This window comes from Penicillium cosmopolitanum (assembly GCF_028827165.1).
Source record: "Penicillium cosmopolitanum strain IBT 29677 chromosome Unknown utg000009l:1.0-9042332.0:1.0-9050551.0, whole genome shotgun sequence".
NCBI classification, from domain to species: Eukaryota; Fungi; Ascomycota; class Eurotiomycetes; order Eurotiales; family Aspergillaceae; genus Penicillium; species Penicillium cosmopolitanum.
Genome location: NW_026622679.1, coordinates 1,218,144 through 1,238,544, shown reverse-complemented (window position 1 = coordinate 1,238,544; position 20,401 = coordinate 1,218,144). Strand labels below are relative to the sequence as shown.

Below are 20,401 nucleotides of genomic sequence, written 5' to 3'. Positions count from 1 at the left end.
TTGATCTTTATTTTACCTGGATTGTCATTAGCGTCTCTTTAACAGTACTCTAGTAACTAGTTATCACATCACCTCCTCATTCCCACGCCAAGCATCTCCAATATCTCACTCGAAACCCCATCTCTGTGTGTGCTCGTCATCCACTTTGGGCACCATCCCGGCTTCCCCCCCCTCTGACCGCCCACCCCTCGCGGCCCGGGGCTGATCTTCCTACATACACTCGACGCACAAGGGGGGAGTCATACCATTGATTCACTCACCGACATACTGTACTCATCATGAAGGGAACTTCCATCTTTCAATTCAAGTCCTGGCCAAAGATTCATCAGCCGTTACCCAGGAGCCCGCGCGAGTCCCAGCAGCTACTCAGTGCCCTCACCTCCTCATTTCGCCGTCAGTTGGACCACGCGTATCCCGTAACGAACAATTCCAATCATGACGCCGATCGACAACCCTTGAATACCGACTCCTCCGCTCATGCGACCGATCAGCACCTACACACCATCCTGGATAACCCTTTGTTTCGTATCGTACCTCCCAAGGGGGCACCACCTCATGACCACCATGCAGTTCGAAGGCTGGAGGAACAACGACGCCTGGCTACGGAGCCCATGCTGGTTCTCGATGAGATGGTAGCCTCGGGCTCCGCCACATCAGCAGTCATACTTGACTGTCTAAAGTCACAACTTCTCCTAGCTAGGTCGACTATCGACATGGAGTCATCTCGAGCAGGCTCGAGAGTGGAGCATTGGTTCTGGTCCTCTGACGGAGCTTCTAGACAGATGCTCCTTCAGTCACGAGGATCAACTGCTGCTTTAACTAAATTCATGGTTGCGGAGGGCTTACAGTCCACCATCTTGGAATGGTTGAAAATGGCGCTAGCCCAGGATCTCGGCGGATACAACGGCCGAATGACAGAAGAACAGTCCCGACAAACCGTTGGCCACCTTCTCGTCAGCTTCATAGAGGCTGAGGTTCGATACGGAGCGGGCTTCGGCGCGGCTCTACGGTACTATCTACGAGTCTGCCAAATGCACTTTTCGACCCATCTCGCGGACGGTGTACCTTCTGGCAAATCAATGTTTCTCGCAGCCGGTGCTCACTTGAGCCGTACAGCCATGGACCAAAAGCCATCCATCGAGCAGGTTTCGCAGGGCCTTTACGAGGAATTCTCCGAGGTTATTTCAACTCTGTCATCTTCCCGGTCCTTGCTGTTCGCCTCCGTCGCTCTATGCCACCCCGGAAAGCCAAATCCTCAACCTTTTATTCGCTTTGTAGATGGTCTTTCGCCAACTAGGTTTCAGACCTGGTCCGAAGCTAGACGGGATGCTTTCCTGCGCATTGGCTGTGACACTCTGCGCATTTTAATTGACCGGAAGAAGATTCGAGAGGCCACCAGCCTAGCGCAAAAAATCCAACTCGTTCTCCCAGAGGAAACGACCACTGCTTCGATTGAAGCGACTCGCACTCGCACTCGCACCGCTGCAGAAGAGGATTATCTGCTCTCTCGCTTGGATTTGAATTTGACCTAATGGACGGGTTGTAAACTCACCAATCTAACATTCCCATCTCCCCCGCCACCCCATGCCGTTCCTGGTACCAGAGTACCGGAGACAGACCCCTCAGGGGCCAGTTGGTATTAAACTGGTCCCTGCTTCGAGACGCATCGCCTCTTGTCTCCATTACTTGGAAATTCCCCACCCAGCTCCCTGGCATTGCCGGAATCGACATGCGCAATTCGAGTAAGCCCCAGCGCCATCCCATCTACATATTCTCAGATCATGGATACGCCAGATCGCTATGTATGGAGAACACTGTTTTCTCCGAGCGACGATCACCGACTTGTGGCTGGCTGTCGGAGCGCTGCAGTGCGATGGCGATGATCTCAGGTACTCCGCACAGACTACTCCACAGTAGCTGCGCCATCCTTCTACGGTACGAGTACATTCATAATCCCATTTGGTCATTACATTGGCAACCCTCTGGAAGGAAACCCACCAGAAAGCAACCCCCAGAATCAACGACGGATTTAGCAGAGGGTAATGACGTTGGAATACCCTGTGGTGAAATGGGGGGGGACCAAGTTGTGCGACGACAGGACCGGGTCGTGGGCAGCGAATCATCAGCCCTGTACGGAGTACTGCATGGTACAATGAATGGGGTTACCGCCTCCCGGCTCCTCTTAGTAAACGTCACCGCGCAACCTCACCTCTTTCCCTCAAAGATCAATCGATCCCATTCCAGCTCCTGTTTTTCCTCGTAAACCATCATCCTCTTCTTAACAACCCTCTTCCCACTCTCGCGACTCCGTTTGTCCTGTGGAAGCCTCCATTCCTCGTCGCACGTGCCATTATCTGACATCATCGATCCACCATGACCACTGAGGGCATCTTCTCCGCGTACAACGCTCCCCCAGCTTCCGGTACGTTTTTCCACATCGATGGTGGCGATTCTATGAGCAAATTGGTCGCGCACCAAACATGCTCTATCCATTTCATCCCCCAGACAGAGTCCGACGATGGCTCGCTATCGTGGTGATAATTGTCCCGCTTTCAGTATGCGCTGACTAAGGATCTCCAGCTGCTACGCCAGTGGTCAGCGAACAGTCGCAACCGGTTCACAGTGTATTGAATACAGCCCAGAAAGAAAGCGAAGGCTCTTTCTTTGAAAAATCAAAGGCGGCAGCCGGCGGCGAAAATCCAGAGGCTCCCAGGTCGCCGCAGCAAGTCAAGCCAACTGCGGAATCGTCTACAGAGCACCCGCTCAGCGGCTCCATCGCGTCTTCGGAACCCACTGCTCCAGTAGAGAGTCGGAAGGGAGAGGCCGATGATACCAAACCAGAGCCGCAGACCGGTGAAAAGCGTGCTTTTGATTCTACTGTCATCGCTAATTCGGCTCCTGCTCCTCCCCCGGTCCCAGCAACTGCTCCTGCTCCAGTCTCTGAAATTACGACTCCAGCAGCGCCGGCCCCTGCATCTATTCCTGAAGCCACTTCTCAATTCGAGCCTATCACTCATCCGGCCCCGGCTCCAGCCTCGGTGCCTGTCCCAGTCCCCGCACCGGCTCCTGCTTCGGATGAAAGAGACAAACCGCTTCCTGAGAAGTCGGACGAGCCAGAAGCCAAGAAGCAGAAAGTCGACCCGGAGCCTTCCAAGGATTCCAATAACTCTGCACCTTCTGGCTCTGTGGAGAAGGCCAACGGAGAGCAGAAGAAGCCTGCGCCCACCAAAAAGGAGAAGGTGAAAGATGCCGTGAAGAAAATCATCCCAGGCGATGGGCCCGGTAGCCGCACCCGCAGCCGTACCAAGCCCACTTAGGACTCTAGCCTCCGAAGTGCTCTAACTTCACGCTTTGGCTGTGCTTGTCCTAGGGACCCGCTTCCAAGCGCACCTTTGACTGTCTGTGTTCGTCTGTGTTCGACCACGAAGACGATTTCTGTGATGGAAACTTTATAGGCGGTATTCTAATCAGCAATCAAAAGTATTCTTAATAAAAATAAGTCTCTCGTAAACACCTATGTGCTTGTACTACTCCTACGCCTATTGGACACACCCCGACTGCTTGATGCGGGAGGCTTCGCCGATGATCGGGCTGAGTCATTTTCGGACCGGAACAACCACCCCGCCATTGCTGTCATTAGCAGTCAAAAGTGCAATTCGGCGGTGACTTTTCTTTTGTTGAACATTTTTACAGACACTCAATTCTCCAACCCCATTTACTCATAATGCCTGGACAAAAGATTTGGCTGCGCGCCGAGACCAAGCCCGCTGAGGCTCGGTCTGCTTGTCAGTGCCTCCCCCACCAACGAATTCTGGGGGCGACTTATCAGCTCATAGAGGGGGTTGCTTGCTAACGAATTGGAATGAATAGTGACCCCAACCACCTGCAAGGCATTGATGGATGCCGGCTACGATGTGACTGTCGAGCGTTCCACACAGCGTATCTTTGATGGTGGGTGCCCTTGATTTGGACTTCGTTTCCAATTCCCCCACACATTGATATGAGTCAACCAACTAATCACCTTTTTAGATGAGGAATTCTCCAAGGTTCGCCCGTTTCCGCCCAATGCCTTCCTTTCACAATTGCAACAATCCTAACGAAATCCATTGAATATAGATCGGAGCTCCTCTTGTCGCCGAGGGCTCGTGGGTTAAGGACGCCCCCAAGGATGCTGTCATTCTGGGCCTGAAGGAGCTTCCTGAGGATGATTTCCCTCTGGAGCATGTCCACGTCACTTTTGCCCACTGCTACAAGAAGCAGGGTGGTTGGGATCAGGTTCTGAGCCGCTGGTCCCGTGGTAAGGGTCTGCTGCTTGATCTGGAGTTCCTCACCGATGATGTTGGCCGTCGCGTTGCTGCTTTCGGCTTCTCTGCAGGCTATGCTGGTTCTGCACTTGCTGTCAAGAACTGGGCCTGGCAATTGGCCCACCCCGAGGGTACTCCCTTGTCCGGTGAGGTCCCTTACGCCAACCAGGATCTCCTGATCGAGTCTGTTAAGGAGACCCTCGAGGCTGGCAAGAAGGTCGCTGGCCGTACCCCCAAGATCCTTGTGATTGGAGCTGTAAGTGATGTTCTACCTTTTTTTAATCTTATCCTCTTCCTGCTTGCTAATCTTGCTGTAGCTCGGCCGCTGTGGAAAGGGTGCCGTTCAGCTCGCCAAGGATGTTGGTGTCCCCGAAGAGAACATCATCCAGTGGGATATGGCCGAGACCAAGAAGGGTGGTCCTTTCCAGGAGATCATTGATGCCGACATCTTCGTGAACTGCATTTACCTCTCCGACCCCATTCCTCCTTTCGTCAACACCGAGACTCTTTCCTCCCCGACCCGCAACCTTTCCGTTGTTTGCGATGTCAGCGCCGACACGTAAGTGGCCACTAGCATTTGTCACCCTGTCTATACATTAACACTTTCCAGAACAAACCCCCACAACCCTATCCCCATCTACGACATCACCACCACATTCGACAAGCCGACTGTTCCAGTTACCCTGCCCGCTGGTACCCAGGGCCCTCGTCTCAGCGTGATCAGCATTGACCATCTCCCCTCCCTCCTTCCCCGTGAGAGTTCCGAGATGTTCAGCGAGGCTCTGTTGCCCAGTCTCCTCCAGCTGAAGGACCGGACCACCGCCCGGGTATGGAAGCAGGCCGAGCAACTCTTCGACGAGAAGGTCGCTACTTTGCCCGAGTCTCTGCGTGCATAAATGCGCGTTCTAGTTATGAAGATATATGACTTGATTGTGCGCTGATAGATTTTGGTTTGGTTTGGTATGGATATGAGGCTGAGGCGGAAATACTATATAAAAGTCTTTGCATGTCCGTACGACACAATTTCGGGAATAAATAACTCGACTACGTACTCGAGATACACTTTACCGAAACATACATTTCCTTGCCCTTGGTGATCTAGCGGCTGGAAGCATCTGACTTTGAGTTGGCTGTGCAGTACTGGTATTTCTATTCTACTAGTTAGTAGGTAGCACTACTACTAGGTATCCATGGATGTTGGTGGCTTTCTCGGGTAATTCCGCCTCGAGTCAGCCACTGGCACTCGCACGCAATGCCCAGGTAGGCATCAATTTTCTCTCGAATTCTGTGCTTCCAGATGACTACCTCTACTAGTAGTAGTAACATCACAGTTGTACTATCAGTATTATATTCGAAACCGAAGGGCTGGTCTCTCATAATTTACCGTAGTGTACTCAGATGTCCGTCTGGCGTATACTGCCAGTGGCACCCGTGGACTAGCATAGAATGATATATATTTCAAATGGGACCAGGTGCTCACTAATAAACTTGAACGAGAGCCCCTCAACAAAAAGGGGACTTCTAACAAGATCAAAATCAATTCCCACCTCTTTAACCGCAACCAAAATGCGGGGTTTCATGAATTGCGGACATCCGAAAGATCCGTCGCGGGGGAGACGATTCGATGCAGCCAAGCGGAGCGCCCCAATGTACTGGATAATTATTCAAGGCAGGTTCAAGCAGAGTCAAGTTCACTTAGCCTGATACCCCGCCCAGGGATCCGAAGAAGTTGAACTCGACCTCGAATTGGCTCGGAGATTCGCCCTTGAAGCAGGACCGAGGAGAGTAAGATATATGAAATCCCTTGCACCGTGACCCTGGAAGTTGAAGGGGCCCCATTTTCTCCGCATGAACACTCCGGTCCACTTCCGATTTCTCATTCTCTCCCCTCTTCCCCATATCTTCAACACTGTCACTCTCACTCATTACAGTAAATTGCTCCCGTGCTTACTCTCTTTTCCCGGACACTTACCGCCATTCTTCCCTCCCATTCGCCTGCATCAATTTGACCATGGGGAATTAGATGAATTCTGAAGTCTGACCTACCTCGACATTTACGCCACGAAATCCCCCGAGACCGAGACCTTCTTTCCCTCCCCTCCCCTCTCTGCCACATACTCGATGCAAGAAAGGCCCACTACAGTCGCCGCATATGCGGCTGGGGCTTCACTCGCCGCCGTCGCTCTCATTCTACGTCTTCGGCCCCAACTACACAATCGACGGAGACGAGTCCAATGACAGTAACCGCAAGAAAAGCATCGTTGGTCTCTCCAATGTCGCCAATGACTGTTTTATCAACTCGGTGCTCCAGGCCCTGGCCGGTCTGGGTGACCTGCGCGTCTATTTGATCCGTGAGTTGCACCGGCGCGAGCTGGATGGTCCGGAGATGTACCACGCGGTGCCGAACGAAGACGAACTTCCACGCGGACAGCGGCCGGACAAGCTGCGGGACTTGCAGCAGGGAATCGTCACAAAGGCATTGAAGGAAATGCTGGATCGGTTGAACGAGCGTCCGATCTACAGGAAGACTATCTCCGCGCGCGGCTTCATCGAGGCCCTTGAATTCGCGTACCGCACACGCATTAGCCGCAACCAACAAGACGCGCAGGAATTCTTGCAGATTGTGCTGGAGCGGCTCTGCGACGAATACCATGCTGGTGTCCGTGCTCGGCGGCGCGCACTTGGCCCCATTGGAGCACCTGCTGGTTCAGGCGCCGTGGGTGCAGAGTCTGAGGCCGAGAGCCCGGACAGCCCGGGGGTCGAAGTGCGGATTGATGATGGATCTGCCAATGGACTTCCTGCCATTATTGATAACAAATTGAGAGAGATCGACAATGAGTCTGGATTTCCTCTGGAGGGAAAACTGGAGTCGCAGATCGAATGCCAGTCTTGCCACTACCAGTACAAGCCCAATCAGACTTCGTTTGTGAATCTTACCCTGCAAGTACCCCAGAAAAGCTCGACCACCCTGAATTCTTGCTTTGACGGTCTCTTGAAAACCGAATACATTGAAGATTTCCGATGCGACCGGTGCCGCCTACAGCATGCCGTCGACATGAAGATTTCCGAGAAGATCCGTACTAGTTCACAGAGCGATCGGGATCGGTTAGGAGAAGAGATTGAGCGCCTTCGGGATGCCCTGGAGAATGACCCTGAGCGCGAACTTGAAGGCATTGAGTTTCCACCAGCAGAGCTTGCGCCTAAACGACGAATCGCTCGACACATGCGTATCACGTCTTTCCCCAAAATCATCGCAGTTCATCTGTCACGGTCGATCTTTGATCGCAGCAGTTCATCGAAGAACGCTGCCAAGGTGTCATTCCCCGAGCGATTGCCTCTGGGAGGAATCTTAAATCAGACGTGGTTTAAGTTGCTTGCGATTGTTTGCCACAAGGGCAGCCACCACAGCGGTCACTACGAGTCGTTTCGCCGCAATCACCTCTATGCGCCATTCTCCACCCCAGAGGTTTTTAGTTCCTATGCGGCAAGCCGAGTCGCTAGCCAGAACCCGTCCCAGGCACCGAGTCCACGATTGATGCCACGCAGCAGCCCTGATCCTGATACTGGTGCCAGCAGTGGACTATCCACCGCGACTTCCTCCACCTCCCTCTCGGGTACATCGCCGTCGACGCAGCTCACGCCGCCGCTGCCCCGTCCCACTACGTCCAGCTCGCGGCGTTCCTTCCAGAGCACGTTTTCTCGGTCGTCGCGCTCGTCGACACCACAACCTACGGTGGATTCGGATAGCAATAGTCCATCGACGGATCAAGGACGATTCAGCATCTCGTCGGCCACGCGCTCCTCCCGAAATATCCCCCGGTCATCCGGCGAGCCCCCGTCGGGAGTCAGTTCGCGGCTTCGACGGCGTCGCAAGCCGAATGACCGATGGTGGCGGATTTCGGATGAGAAGATCAAAGAGTGCAAGACCTCGGACGTGCTGGGCATGCAGAAGGAGGTCTACATGTTGTTTTACGAGATTGAGAAACCGGACTCGAGCCCCGCGGATGGGCGGACATGAGAGGTCCGGGCCTCGGTTTGCATCGCATGGCATCGCATCCCCTCCACCAGCAGCAGCACCACCACCTAGCCCATTCCATTCCGTTCCAATTGTTGTTTCATATTCAATTTTTTCCCCCCAATTGAGGTCATTGTTCCCTCTGCAGGTGCCATGTAGATGATGGAGTTGAGCCTAGTATATAACCAAACACATGCATATATGCATCGGACGCGTTGGTGGGGGCGAGGGGCAGCGCGCAAGAAAAATAGAGAATAGAGAAGCGAAGGCAACGCATTGAATCCATTGAAGGGTGTTTAGTGATATTCCGATTGTTTCAAGTTTCCTGTAGGTGTTGTCATAATTGGTTAGTACTAGTGAAGCTGTGGTAACCAGGCACTTCGTTGAGTGCCCAACCGGCCAACCGGTTGCCCCGCTGATGTCACAGCTCCAACGCAGCTCCGAATGCTTGGAGTTGGAGGGGTTCTCCAGGATTCTCCAATGCTCCGTGTCTTGCAGGATGGAATCTGGATATGCAGGATATAGCAAGATATAGTCCAGGAGTCGCTAGATATGAGTACACCATGAGGTATGAAGTGGAATCTCGGCTCGCCGGTCGGGGAATTCCTCGGTTGCCGGACGAACAAATTACGGAGGGGAAGAAGTCTTTTTCGGTATACGGGGAGGCCATGCTCTAGATGTACAGCATAGTTACTACATACAGGTACTCTACTAGGAACTAAATCTCGCTGTAGAGTGACTCTAGGCTATATCATATCATGGCACAGTGGCCATGTAGTAAAATGCTTACCTTGAATTGTTTAATTCCTATTCTAGCATGCATCACCACCTAGTCACTACTGCCATTGAGCTGCATGATATCCACCATTCCCTTTACCCCTCCGTTGAGCAACCGACGGTCGGGATCATCACGGGGAGACTCGGAGGAGGACGAGGACGAGTATATAATAGAATAACCCAGCTGCTCCGAAACTGAAACTGAAATCATTCTGATCTAAGTTCCACGGATCCAGATCCACTTCACCCTTTCCCACCGGTGAGTAACTTCGATGACGTTCAACTTGCCCCTCCTATTCCCAAACCTGCCCGCTTTCGTCGTCCGGTAAAGCGTGGGTGATTACCATTCCTTCTTAAGACTGACCCGTGTTTTCCTCTTTCTTCTTCTTAGCTTCTACCATCTTCATCACTACTATCTCTACCCCCCCTTGTACATTTCTACATTACCAATCTTCCATAATGGGTGTCCTTGAGCAACTTAACCGCAAGGCCGGTGTCATCGTCGGCGACGACGTCCTGCGTCTCTTCGAGTACGCCCAGGAGAAGCAGTTTGCTATCCCCGCCATTGTGAGTACCCCGCCACCATCATCGCCATCATCATTATCCTCACCCTCACCCCTCATTTCTGGTGATGCACCACGGTGCACACCACAATTCCAATTGCACCCCCACTAACTCATCCTCCAGAACGTCACCTCCTCCTCCACCGTCGTCGCTGCCCTTGAGGCCGCTCGCGACCAGAAGTGCCCCGTCATCCTGCAGACCTCTCAGGGTGGTGCCGCCTTTTTCGCTGGCAAGGTATGTGCATTCTCCAGCTCCAGTTCTACCCCCACCCACGAGACCTTCAAAGCTAACTCCCACCAGGGTGTCAGCAACGAGGGCCAGGCCGCCTCCATTGCCGGTGCTATCGCCGCTGCCCACTACATCCGCAGCATTGCCCCCGCCTACGGTATCCCCGTCATCCTCCACACTGACCACTGCGCCAAGAAGCTCCTGCCCTGGCTCGATGGCATGCTCGATGAGGACGAGCGCTACTTCAAGCTCCACGGCGAGCCCCTCTTCTCCTCTCACATGATTGATCTGTCCGAGGAGGATGTTGACTACAACATCAAGACCACCGCCGCCTACCTCAAGCGTGCTGCCCCCATGAAGCAGTGGCTCGAGATGGTACGTTTTACTATAAACCTTAAACCCGATTTCCCAGGACCCCAGCTAACAAATCTTACAGGAGATCGGTATCACCGGTGGTGAGGAGGACGGTGTCAACAACGAGGACGTCGACAACAACTCCCTCTACACCCAGCCCGAGGACATCCTGGCCATCCACAACGCCCTGTCCGCTGTCAGCCCCTACTTCTCCATCGCCGCTGGATTCGGTAACGTCCACGGTGTCTACAAGCCCGGTAACGTCCGCCTGCACCCCGAGCTGCTCTCCAAGCACCAGGCCTACGTCAAGGAGCAGACCAAGTCCAAGAAGGACAAGCCCGTCTTCTTCGTCTTCCACGGTGGCTCCGGCTCCTCCAAGGCCGAGTTCAAGGAGGCCATCAGCTACGGTGTCGTCAAGGTCAACGTCGACACTGACATGCAGTGGGCCTACCTCGCCGGTGTCCGTGACTACGTCCTCAACAAGAAGGACTACCTCCTCACCCAGGTCGGTAACCCCGATGGCGCCGACAAGCCCAACAAGAAGTACTTCGACCCCCGTGTCTGGGTCCGTGAGGGTGAGAAGACCATGTCCAAGCGCACCCAGGAGGCCCTTGAGGACTTCAACACTTCCGGTCAGCTGTAAGGGAAAGCAATGCAATCCACTGCACTGCACTGCAAAGCAAACAAAAATAAATACCCTTTATTCCTACTTACTTATCTGACCTGTCTTTTAACGGCTTGATGAAAAATTGATACGTTTGTCGGCTTTCGTCCGACCTGTGATCCTTTTCCTTTTTCCTTTTTCCTCTTTCATATATATATTACATGCTGCTGGAGAATTCGGCGCGCCGGGGATGAGTGGGGCGTACCGGTTTGAGTTGTATGTACTAGTAGCGATTTATTCCACCTTGTAATGAATCGTTGGAAATATCTATATCCAGGTACCCATAATTTGTTGTTGATAGTTTGCTGCCATCGAAGCGACTAGTAGTGTGAGGATGCTCAGATGCTCACAGAGATCAACGTACAACGTAGCATACGAAGCAAAGGAAACAGTAGCTGTTCGACGAAAGTAATAGCTTGAGGAGAAGGAAGAAGCTGAGATGAACTAGATACATTTGGGCATGGATGCCTAAGTGGATGCCGCAGGCGTAAGGCATCCACGGATGGTAACAACACCAGTTCGTTACAAGTAGTAACTAGGACATGTATACTTCGGATACTGTATTATTGAGTTACCTACTCGTACTAGGTACTAGTAACTAAGTGAACTCGTGGACATCGGCATCGACAGTACTATTCATGTTCATTATTCATGATATCTCACTTGGAAACTGTGCAGCTGCATACTAGTAATGGCTAGTTGAAACTTAGGTATGGATAGTGAGAAACCTTGATAGACCGGTCAATGCTAGTGAATACCTAACCGGTGAATCGAAGGGGTAGGTGTTCTTGTAGCTGAAACTCAAGTTCATATATCATCTCATTAAAATCTCTCATACATAAGGCTGCTAGTCCGTAGCACTCTACCCCACCTACTGACTCTTATACACAGTCGTAGCATTAGCCAGGAAAGTGTCAAACGCCCCATCACCAGTGGTGGGAATGATGGAGTTAGGAAGGTCCTCGCCATCGTCGTTACGATCATTAACAGTCTTGGTCTTGGTCTTCTTGACCCATTCCTGAGCAGCCTTGAACTCGCTATCCGCCTTCTTCTTATCACCGCTTTGCACAGCGTCAAGCATGGTGATCAAGTGCTGCGAAGCCTTGGCCCATTGCATTGCAAGGGTTGACCACGGTGCCACGTCCGAGGCGAATCCCTTCATATCCATCTTTGGAAGGATATCGGGTAAGGTAGCGAGGAGAGTCAAACGTTTCTTCAGCGCTGCCTCGCCCTTCTTCGCCTTACTGTTGTATGATTTCCAGAAAGCGGCAATATCGCTGCTAAGCTCTGGGGCGTGGACTTCAGGGGTGCGGTATGGCCAGTTCTGATTGATGTCGGCGAATGCGATGACCGCTTCGTTAACGCTTGCGTCGCTGCCGGCGAGCTCGCGGAGGATTGTTGTCATTGACTTTGTCGCGTCGTATTTCCCCCCGTTCCAGGTGTAATCTCCGTAGTTGGCGAGGGCGGGCATTGAAGCGTAGGGTTGCTCCATGGGATTCGAGGTGAAGCCTAGGAGATATTTGTATAGATTTGCGGCACGACCAGTCAATGGGTTGAGGAATAGACGGTCTCGATTGCCGTCGTTCACGGGGAAGTTATCCCATAAGAACATTTTATCCGTCACGTATGTTTTGTCGGCTTGTTGCACGCTCGTGTCATTGATTTGGTCGCTGAAGACTCCTTCGCCGGTCCACTGGATGCTGATGTTCTTGTTCAGTTGGGTACCGAATTCCTCCTTGTAAGGGTTTGGTGCACTTCCAGCGTAGTTGGTTGGGACCGTCTCCAGATCCTTCAGACCGTAGGTCGTGATATAGTCCTTCTGGATACGGTTCAGGTAGAATGCTTGCGAGTCAGCCAGCCAGAGAAAGTCGTCGTCCGACTTTCCTGTTTTATTCCATTTCTGCTGATCAGAATCGCAGTGGAACCCATTGGTAGGGATGTCATCGAAGGCAATGTAAAAGCTGCTGACACCAAGCTGGCGCGCCTGGTCGAATTTGGCAACTGTAGCGTTGTAATCCGAGTCGGAGGAGTAGCAGAGGTCATTACCAGGTGAAAGAGCAAAGGTAAAGTCGACGTGATTGTCATTAGCTGTTTCGATAAGCTCCTTCAATTGATCAAGGTCGTCGCCCTCATAGAGAGTGCGCCACTTCGCGCGCAGCAGCGGGTCATCCTTGGGGGTATAGATGTAGGTGTTGATTTTGTGCTTGCCGTAGAAGACCAACTGGTCAAGACGAGCCTCGTGGGACCAGGGAACTCCGTAGAAGCCTTCGATTGAGCCGCGAATGGACATAAGTGGCCAATCTCGCACTTGGACAGCGGGGATATCATGACCCTCTATCAATTGGCGGAGAGTTTGTGACGCGTAGAATGTTCCGCGTTTGTCAACACCATTGAGGACAATGCTGGGCTGGTTTTTGTATTGGCCCGACGCGAGAACGTAGCCATCGGCATCGAGACCCTTTGCAGATTCTCCAGTGAGCTTCTTTGCAACTACAGCAGCAAGGCTATTGTCTGAGTCGGTGCCAATGATGATCTGCGTGCCGTGGTTGGTGGGATGAGACGAAACAGTCGGCTTGCCGCCGGCAGAAGACACGACTGCCTTGACGGCGTCAATTGTCGCTTTGTCCGTGACATTTCCGGTCACGATGGTGACGTCGTTGTGAAGCGAAACCCCCCTTGCCGTGCAATGTTATCTCTTGGGGAGGGGGTGACACAGAAGGTAGTTGGTTCGTGGGTGCGGCATTGACCTGTCCGAGAGCGAAGAATGCGACAAGGAAGGCCCGAAGGCACGTGGTGCAACTGGGGTAGAACATGGTGGCGTGAACGTGAAGACAAAAGGTTATTCAGGGGTTTTGTTCAAGTTTTATACTTAATCAGGCGGGTGCAATTAGGGTCGTGTTTACACCCCTTGCTAGCATTATGACTAGCCGGGTTACATTATGCAGGCGAGTCTGATCACGATAGGTAAGATAGCACCTTAATCATGCTGTTGACGAGCCATCTGCTAGGGGTGACATTGAAGAAAAATAAACTTCCTCTTCCGTCTTTTCTCTTCTACTTCGTGTGTAACGTTACGATCGCCAAGCATCGATATGAAGCTGTGGCTTGGACATAGTGCACATATAGCCGGAAGAATAGCTCATAGTTTGCAGGGCTATCTTACCCGACGGAAAATTGAGCTTCAGCTATCTTGTAAGTTGTACCGTGACGATGGGCGATCAATGTTTTTCTCCGGCTACTGAGGACTATGCATATGCACGATAAGACCTGAGGGATGAAGCTGGAGCTGTATCAGGCACCGTTGATTTCCCCTATCGCACCTTATGATTACCAGTCTTGACTTCATTACGACCGACGATTGACCGATAAAAGGAAAAGATCAACTGTTACATCTTCGCTTAATATCTAATGCGGGCCCCCCTTTGCCGATGAAATGCGGGGTTGGATGTTGAGGTCAACGTTTCCCCGCATATGTATCAGGGTCGCATTTACAATGAAGCTATCGGGTGTAATTTCGTAGGGATGCGGTGTTCCTTGTCCCGTTGAGGAGGCTATTCTATATGGTGGGCGCCGAGAGATACTGCCCGTGCGTAAATTGTTTGACTTCGACGTCTCATCGAACTCAGAGCCTGCCACCAAGTTAGCAGCACTTCTCTTGAAGCATGCTAATTACCCGTGCAATAAAGTATGATCTAGTGCTGCCTCTGAAAGTTCGAAAAGCTCATTTGATTTCTGTTCAGGCAAAGAGACCTGCCAGGGTCATTGACATGATATCCGGAGGAGAATTAGGTTGATATCCGGAGGAGAATCAGGTTATAACCTTGGAAACCTCTTGACAACCCACGAATGCCACAATTTGACAAGCGGCAAAGAATTATTGAATCGGGTCATTGCTTCTTACAGTAGGCACCGTTCAGAACAAGATTGCTAAATGCTTTGACGCGAAGGCCTTCCCCTGGAGCAGTTCCTCTTCAGGGGCTGAGTAACCATCTCTATAAAGAGTCCCCAGTCTAAACAGTACGTCGGGAAAACCCCCGAATCCCACAGAAAGAGACAGCCAATGACTCAACATGCTCATAGAGGAAGAGAATACGCGGAAAATACAGAAGGGAAGAAAATGATTGCTTTGCTCACTTGAGTTATCTCCCGGATAGGAGGCTACCTATCTCTTTCCAGTTGTTGAGATGGGATTCTTGACATTTACTTCGGAATCATCGATCGAGCCATACCCATTCAAGAGACGAAAAGCTGCGGGCACCCGCGGGCGTCTTCGGGCGTACAACCGAAGGTATTCATCGTGAAGCTGACTGGCCAAGCAGACGACACTAACCATACCAAGCTAGTGTGCTCCATCGACCGGGGAGATTGACATGGCCATCAATAAGCAGCCAGCTCTAGGCACAAGCATATTCTTGCAGATTACACACTCTCGGCAGGTGCTAGACATCTCCTGATCCACGGCCTTCGCATCTGCCAAGAATATAGGGCGTCTTATTACGTTGAATGCAGCTGTTGGAAGATGCTGACGCGGAAGGACCTTCCCGAAAGGGTAAGGTGCATTCAATTATCGGGAGTCACCCGCAGGATGAGATCCCACGAATCTGAGATTAGGAATACTTAAGCTGCGTCAATCACTCGTTTGCTTTCAACGCTGTGTTACCCTGTCCATTTTGACATACCTTCAATTGAACATGTTTCTTCCAAGCGTTCATGCCGAGACCGACAAGGAGGTTCTCCTCCAATTTATTAAAGAGAACCCCCTTGGTCTCCTTATCACAGGCCAAAACTCAGCCCAAGTGGACTTTTTGCAATGCACCCATGTTCCCTGCGTTCTTGATCTGCCTGAAGAATATGGTGGTACAGAGCCCCGCATCCGCGCCCATATCGCCAAGCAAAACCCCCAGGTGAAGGCTATGATTGAAGCTGTCGACGAAAAGCCACCAAATGTCCTGGAGCTCGACAACGACGTCTTGGTTCTTTTCAACGGAAAGCACGATCATTATGTCACCCCGAAGTATTATACGGAGACAAAACCCAGCACTGGAAAGGTTGTTCCCACTTGGAACTATTCTGCCGTTCAGGTGTATGGCAAACTGTCGCTATATTACGATTCGAAGTCTCCCGAGGCCGGGGCCTTCCTCGCCCAACAGGTCCACGACTTGTCCCAACACACCGAGACAACAATCATGGGTTATACCGGTGGTGAAAAGCCACAGCCATGGACAGTTTCCGAAGCTCCAGAGTCTTACACCGATCTTCTCAAGCGCAATATTGTGGGAATCGAGGTCAAAATCACAAAAATCGAGGGCAAGTTCAAGATGAGCCAGGAGATGCGACCTGGTGATCGAGAGGGCGTGGCCCAAGGCTTCGCAAAGATGGGCACTGAAACTGGTACGGCGATCTCGGAGCTCGTCAAGGAAAGGGCGGAGTTGAGCGACTTGAAGAAAAATGCTGCGAAAGCCAGCCAATAGATATCCTAATTCATGAACTTATGAACATAGACACTCGGCTAGGTGGATCCATCAGCGCCTGGCGCGTGTAAATACGGGTTTATAGTGGACCCTTATCAAATAAGTTTATAAGCACAAGGGTCGAACTAAATCAGCTTTGATTGATTCGATTGTCGCGGGGCCGAGACTGGCATCATATCACGCCATATTCGCATTATCACACAGATACGAAGACGTTTACAAAGCAGTAGCAACCAACAGTCGGATAACGCGATCCGAGCCTGGATCACGCAAAAAATGTATCCCGTTACATCTTCACCCGGAGTATTATAATACCCCGCTTAATGTATGGCGTCAGGCCTGCTCTAATATCCTTTAAATTCGTTGCAAATACCACCTAACACCGTATGAAAATGGCAAGGCAAGGTCTCATGATAATATCTCCTAGAGCGAATAATTATTCTCATAGATCAGGCGTGCGCTTCTTTCAAGATTCAAGGAAGAAGTTCTAGAAACTGGCTTCGTGGCTGATTTGTATAGTTTCCAAAGTTTGCAGACCGCGGAACTTAGAATATGTCCGAACCTGTGATATGGCATCTTATGAGTTCGTATACCGTACTGCTGCATTAAAACTTAATGCGTGATTGTATAACACAATGGCGTAAACGATTTTGGAGTGTAATCCATGGATATTTAAGCTAACCAGCCGCCATGGTTACCGTAGGAAAACAACCTGGTCCAACATAACGAGTCCCTCTCACACGCCAATCTCATCATGGCACCATATATTGCCGAAGCTCCCTCTGCGGAGATTGTTGTTCCTGTAAAGGCTGATCTGGAAAAATCTGCCACCAAACCTAAGATCCGAAGAGTCATCGATGAAGAAGGGGGTAAAACTACCGCAAGTGTATGTTTTGTCCGGAACCACTGGGTCTAGTCGTAGCTTGCTAACCTGAGATGCTTTTTAATTAGTATCCTAACTACCTCCCTACTTGGGACTACGGCGAAAAGTATCCCGAATTGGAACCCTTCACCCACGTCGATCATGGAAAAGATGCCGACAGCTCCCTGAAGGACCTCTTAACAGAAGGATCGAAGATCCAAAAGCTCACACCCACAATTGGCTCCGAAGTCACAGGGGTCCAGCTCAGCAAGCTGACACCAGAAGGAAAGGATCAGCTGGCTTTGCTGGTTGCGCAGCGTAAAGTTGTCGCCTTCCGCGACCAAGATCTTGCAGACTTGCCAATCCAGGAAGCTCTTGACTTCGGGGGTTATTTTGGCCGCCATCATATCCACCCCACGAGTGGGTCACCGGAAGGATTTCCCGAGGTTCATCTTGTTCATCGTAACAACAATGCCTGGGAATTCGATAATTATCTCGCCGCGAAGAACAGTAGTGTCTCATGGCACTCGGACGTCACTTATGAGGCACAGCCTCCCGGAACTACGTTCTTGTATATTCTCGACACGCCCGAGGTTGGAGGTGATACTGCTTTTGTGAACCAGGTTGAGGCCTATAACCGACTTTCACCGGCAGTGAAGGAGAGGCTGCATGGTCTCAAGGCCGTGCATTCTGGGGTGGAGCAGGCTGACTTCAGTCTGCAGCGTGGCGGGGTGGTAAGAAGGGAGCCAGTGAAGAACGAGCACCCCCTTGTTCGAACCCATCCTGTGACTGGAGAGAAAGCGTTGTTCGTGAATGCTGGCTGTGAGTTTAACCCAAAGTCCGTAAAGTGGTTCAATTTCTAACACTATATGCAGTCACTCGTAGCATTGTTGGGCTTAAAAAGGAAGAGAGCGACGCATTGCTTTCCTTTTTATTGGCCCATATCGGCCGCGGTATTGACTTCCAGGCTCGTGTTCGATGGGCTCCTAAGACCGTGGTGGTTTGGGATGTAAGTGATTATCTGAAATATACGAGAAGTCTTCGCATACTAACAATTTGAAAGAATCGTGTCACTGCTCACTCTGCAATTATCGATTGGGCAACTGGTGAACGCCGGCATTTGGCACGTATCACACCGCAGGCCGAACGCCCCTTTGAAACACCTTATACTCCCACTGAGGATGAATCCCCCAGCTGGATTCCAGCAATCTAGGGAAGGAACCCGTGACATTCCAAGGTTATAAATGGATAGAGATGTACCTAGTTGACCCAATCAATATAAATACTATGGAAATTCTTTTTCTACGAGATGAGATGAAACTTCAAATTGAATTCCGGGGCAGAAAGTAAATATCGAGAAGCAAGCAATGCTAGTAAATATTCAAAGAGCTTCCTGGACTGTGAGGTATAATAGCAGCGAGTATTAAATAATAGCAAGATATCACGGTTAACGTTGGAACATATTACGAAACGGTCAACATTGCCTTGCCGAACGACGAGAAAATTTCATCCAAGAAAATAGCAGAGTATCTTGCCGAATAACCCATGGATCAAGCCTCTTGAGCCAACGCTTCCTGTCTAGAGGTGGAAGCAGGGTCATAATACGGAATTTCTCCTAAAGAGACAACCCTAGTACCTTGGCGTTTCCCATCGTAATCACTATTGAAATGTTAGCCTCCCTAGAAATAAAGATTTGTTAAGTATATCATCTTACTTTGTTGCAGTATGAAACACGGATCGGCTGTTTCTGGTCAGTGAACCTTCTCTAGTAGTAACTAGGAATAAGTATGACTTACTTGTCCCAGATAGCAAGATCATTTGTGCCCCATTTGAATCGGACTTGCAGGTCGTGATTCTCAGCAATGAGTTGATTGACTTAGACGAATGTTAGCAATTAATATCACAGGTTGCAAGGAATAAATGCTACATACAGTACTGTTTCAGTATTTCACTCTCCCGCTTCGTCACCCCTTCGATCCAGCCATTTTCAACCTGGCCGGCTGCTCCAAAAAGACTCTTCCACCCCGTTACTGGGTTTGTACGGACTAGGGGGCTAGATGATGGTTAGTGGACGAGATCTGTTGGTTTTAATTCTTAGAGTCAAAACATACTGGCTGGCCTTGAAATCAAATCCCGTGTTCTCTGGCGCTCCTCGGTCTCCAGAGATGAGGTCAATGTCGTGCTCCTTGGCGACATTGTTAAAAGACGGCTGGATATCTGTTAGTGACAATATTTATAATGTTGATTTTTCTTTACCTGATAGTGAACTGCTTTCAGAGTATCTGCAAGCTTCTGGATAGGTGTTGATAGTCGGTCGTAGACTTCATATCCTGAAGCCCAAAGAGTGTCGCCACCAGTCTGATCTTCGGGCAAATGCGTGATTTTGAGAATAGCATAGTCAGAAGGAACCTTCTCAAATGTGATACTTAATAGAAGTTAGCCAACTATTTGAATAATGGAACAGAAGCCAGCAGGTGTACGTACTCGGCGTGCCAACCTTGACTAGCGAGGAGACCCGAATTCTTCGCAAAGCGGCCACCGTAATATTTGCGGTTGACCTATAGCCCGTTAATGTGGCGAGGATATAAATATTTTCTTGGTCTTACTTCGGATGAAATAACGGAGATTTCATCATCTAGCTTTCCATTTTCATCAACAGAAATATTCCGTTTGCTATTATTGACGGCATGACGATGGAGCTAAACCTCCCTGATTAGTCTGGCCAGAGGCAACATACACTGCGAGCGCAATTACCTTAGATGTATCGGGCTTTCCAGTAAGCTCGCCGAGCTTTTGGCCGAGAATCTTTTGCTGGTCGGAGGTGATGTCTTGGTTTCGGAAAAACACAACACCACGACGTGAAACTATATTCGTCAGTGTCGTCCATTCTTGTATTCCAACTGGAAGGGCCCTAACCAGTAATAGCCAGGTCGCGAATCTTTCTCTCATCATCTAGGATGCTGGAAAGCTGAACGCTTGGGTATTCTCTACCAATAGCGGTAGTGACATCGGAACTTTCATACTCATCAAGGGAACCCGAATACTTCAAAGGCTCCAGGATATAACCAGAGAGGGTTATCTTTTGCACAAGCGAAGAAGTCTCACTCGATTGAGAAGTCGCATTTTCGAGTTGAGTATCAACCGAAGGAGTCATTTTAGCAA

General features: G+C 50.7%; 9 protein-coding genes across 9 annotated transcripts; 7 read left to right on the top strand and 2 right to left on the bottom strand.

Moving 5' to 3' along the window:
- Positions 1–278: 278 nt before the first annotated feature.
- On the top strand, positions 279–1,532 carry N7509_008556 (uncharacterized protein; the record flags this gene model as incomplete). Its single annotated transcript, XM_056633193.1, has 1 exon — positions 279–1,532. One exon carries the CDS (start codon positions 279–281, stop codon positions 1,530–1,532), a length of 1,254 nt encoding a protein of 417 aa, XP_056483813.1.
- An 841-nt stretch (positions 1,533–2,373) lies between these two features.
- On the top strand, positions 2,374–3,317 carry N7509_008555 (uncharacterized protein; the record flags this gene model as incomplete). Its single annotated transcript, XM_056633192.1, has 2 exons — positions 2,374–2,422; positions 2,581–3,317. 2 exons carry the CDS (start codon positions 2,374–2,376, stop codon positions 3,315–3,317), a joined length of 786 nt encoding a protein of 261 aa, XP_056483812.1.
- A 407-nt stretch (positions 3,318–3,724) lies between these two features.
- On the top strand, positions 3,725–5,200 carry lys1 (saccharopine dehydrogenase (NAD+, L-lysine-forming); the record flags this gene model as incomplete). The annotated part of the gene is made up of 6 exons (XM_056633191.1): positions 3,725–3,785; positions 3,871–3,951; positions 4,030–4,046; positions 4,117–4,560; positions 4,622–4,863; positions 4,915–5,200. 6 exons carry the CDS (start codon positions 3,725–3,727, stop codon positions 5,198–5,200), a joined length of 1,131 nt encoding a protein of 376 aa, XP_056483811.1.
- A 1,256-nt stretch (positions 5,201–6,456) lies between these two features.
- On the top strand, positions 6,457–8,322 carry N7509_008553 (putative ubiquitin C-terminal hydrolase; the record flags this gene model as incomplete). Its single annotated transcript, XM_056633190.1, has 1 exon — positions 6,457–8,322. One exon carries the CDS (start codon positions 6,457–6,459, stop codon positions 8,320–8,322), a length of 1,866 nt encoding a protein of 621 aa, XP_056483810.1.
- Positions 8,323–9,555: 1,233 nt separating this feature from the next.
- N7509_008552 (fructose-bisphosphate aldolase FBA1) lies at positions 9,556–10,885 on the top strand (the record flags this gene model as incomplete). Its single annotated transcript, XM_056633189.1, has 4 exons — positions 9,556–9,663; positions 9,784–9,894; positions 9,961–10,263; positions 10,325–10,885. 4 exons carry the CDS (start codon positions 9,556–9,558, stop codon positions 10,883–10,885), a joined length of 1,083 nt encoding a protein of 360 aa, XP_056483809.1.
- An 892-nt stretch (positions 10,886–11,777) lies between these two features.
- N7509_008551 (beta-N-acetylhexosaminidase family protein) lies at positions 11,778–13,719 on the bottom strand (the record flags this gene model as incomplete). The annotated part of the gene is made up of 2 exons (XM_056633188.1): positions 11,778–13,581; positions 13,697–13,719. 2 exons carry the CDS (start codon positions 13,717–13,719, stop codon positions 11,778–11,780), a joined length of 1,827 nt encoding a protein of 608 aa, XP_056483808.1.
- A 1,878-nt stretch (positions 13,720–15,597) lies between these two features.
- N7509_008550 (FMN-binding negative transcriptional regulator) lies at positions 15,598–16,377 on the top strand (the record flags this gene model as incomplete). The annotated part of the gene is made up of 1 exon (XM_056633187.1): positions 15,598–16,377. One exon carries the CDS (start codon positions 15,598–15,600, stop codon positions 16,375–16,377), a length of 780 nt encoding a protein of 259 aa, XP_056483807.1.
- A 754-nt stretch (positions 16,378–17,131) lies between these two features.
- Positions 17,132–18,452, top strand: N7509_008549 (TauD/TfdA dioxygenase family protein; the record flags this gene model as incomplete). The annotated part of the gene is made up of 4 exons (XM_056633186.1): positions 17,132–17,263; positions 17,329–18,061; positions 18,115–18,248; positions 18,303–18,452. The coding sequence occupies 4 exons, from the start codon at positions 17,132–17,134 to the stop codon at positions 18,450–18,452; spliced, it is 1,149 nt and encodes a 382-aa protein (XP_056483806.1).
- Positions 18,453–18,789: 337 nt separating this feature from the next.
- N7509_008548 (TauD/TfdA dioxygenase family protein) lies at positions 18,790–20,393 on the bottom strand (the record flags this gene model as incomplete). Its single annotated transcript, XM_056633185.1, has 10 exons — positions 18,790–18,898; positions 18,954–18,980; positions 19,036–19,114; positions 19,171–19,292; positions 19,351–19,448; positions 19,496–19,664; positions 19,724–19,797; positions 19,846–19,912; positions 19,977–20,103; positions 20,156–20,393. 10 exons carry the CDS (start codon positions 20,391–20,393, stop codon positions 18,790–18,792), a joined length of 1,110 nt encoding a protein of 369 aa, XP_056483805.1.
- Positions 20,394–20,401: the final 8 nt, after the last annotated feature.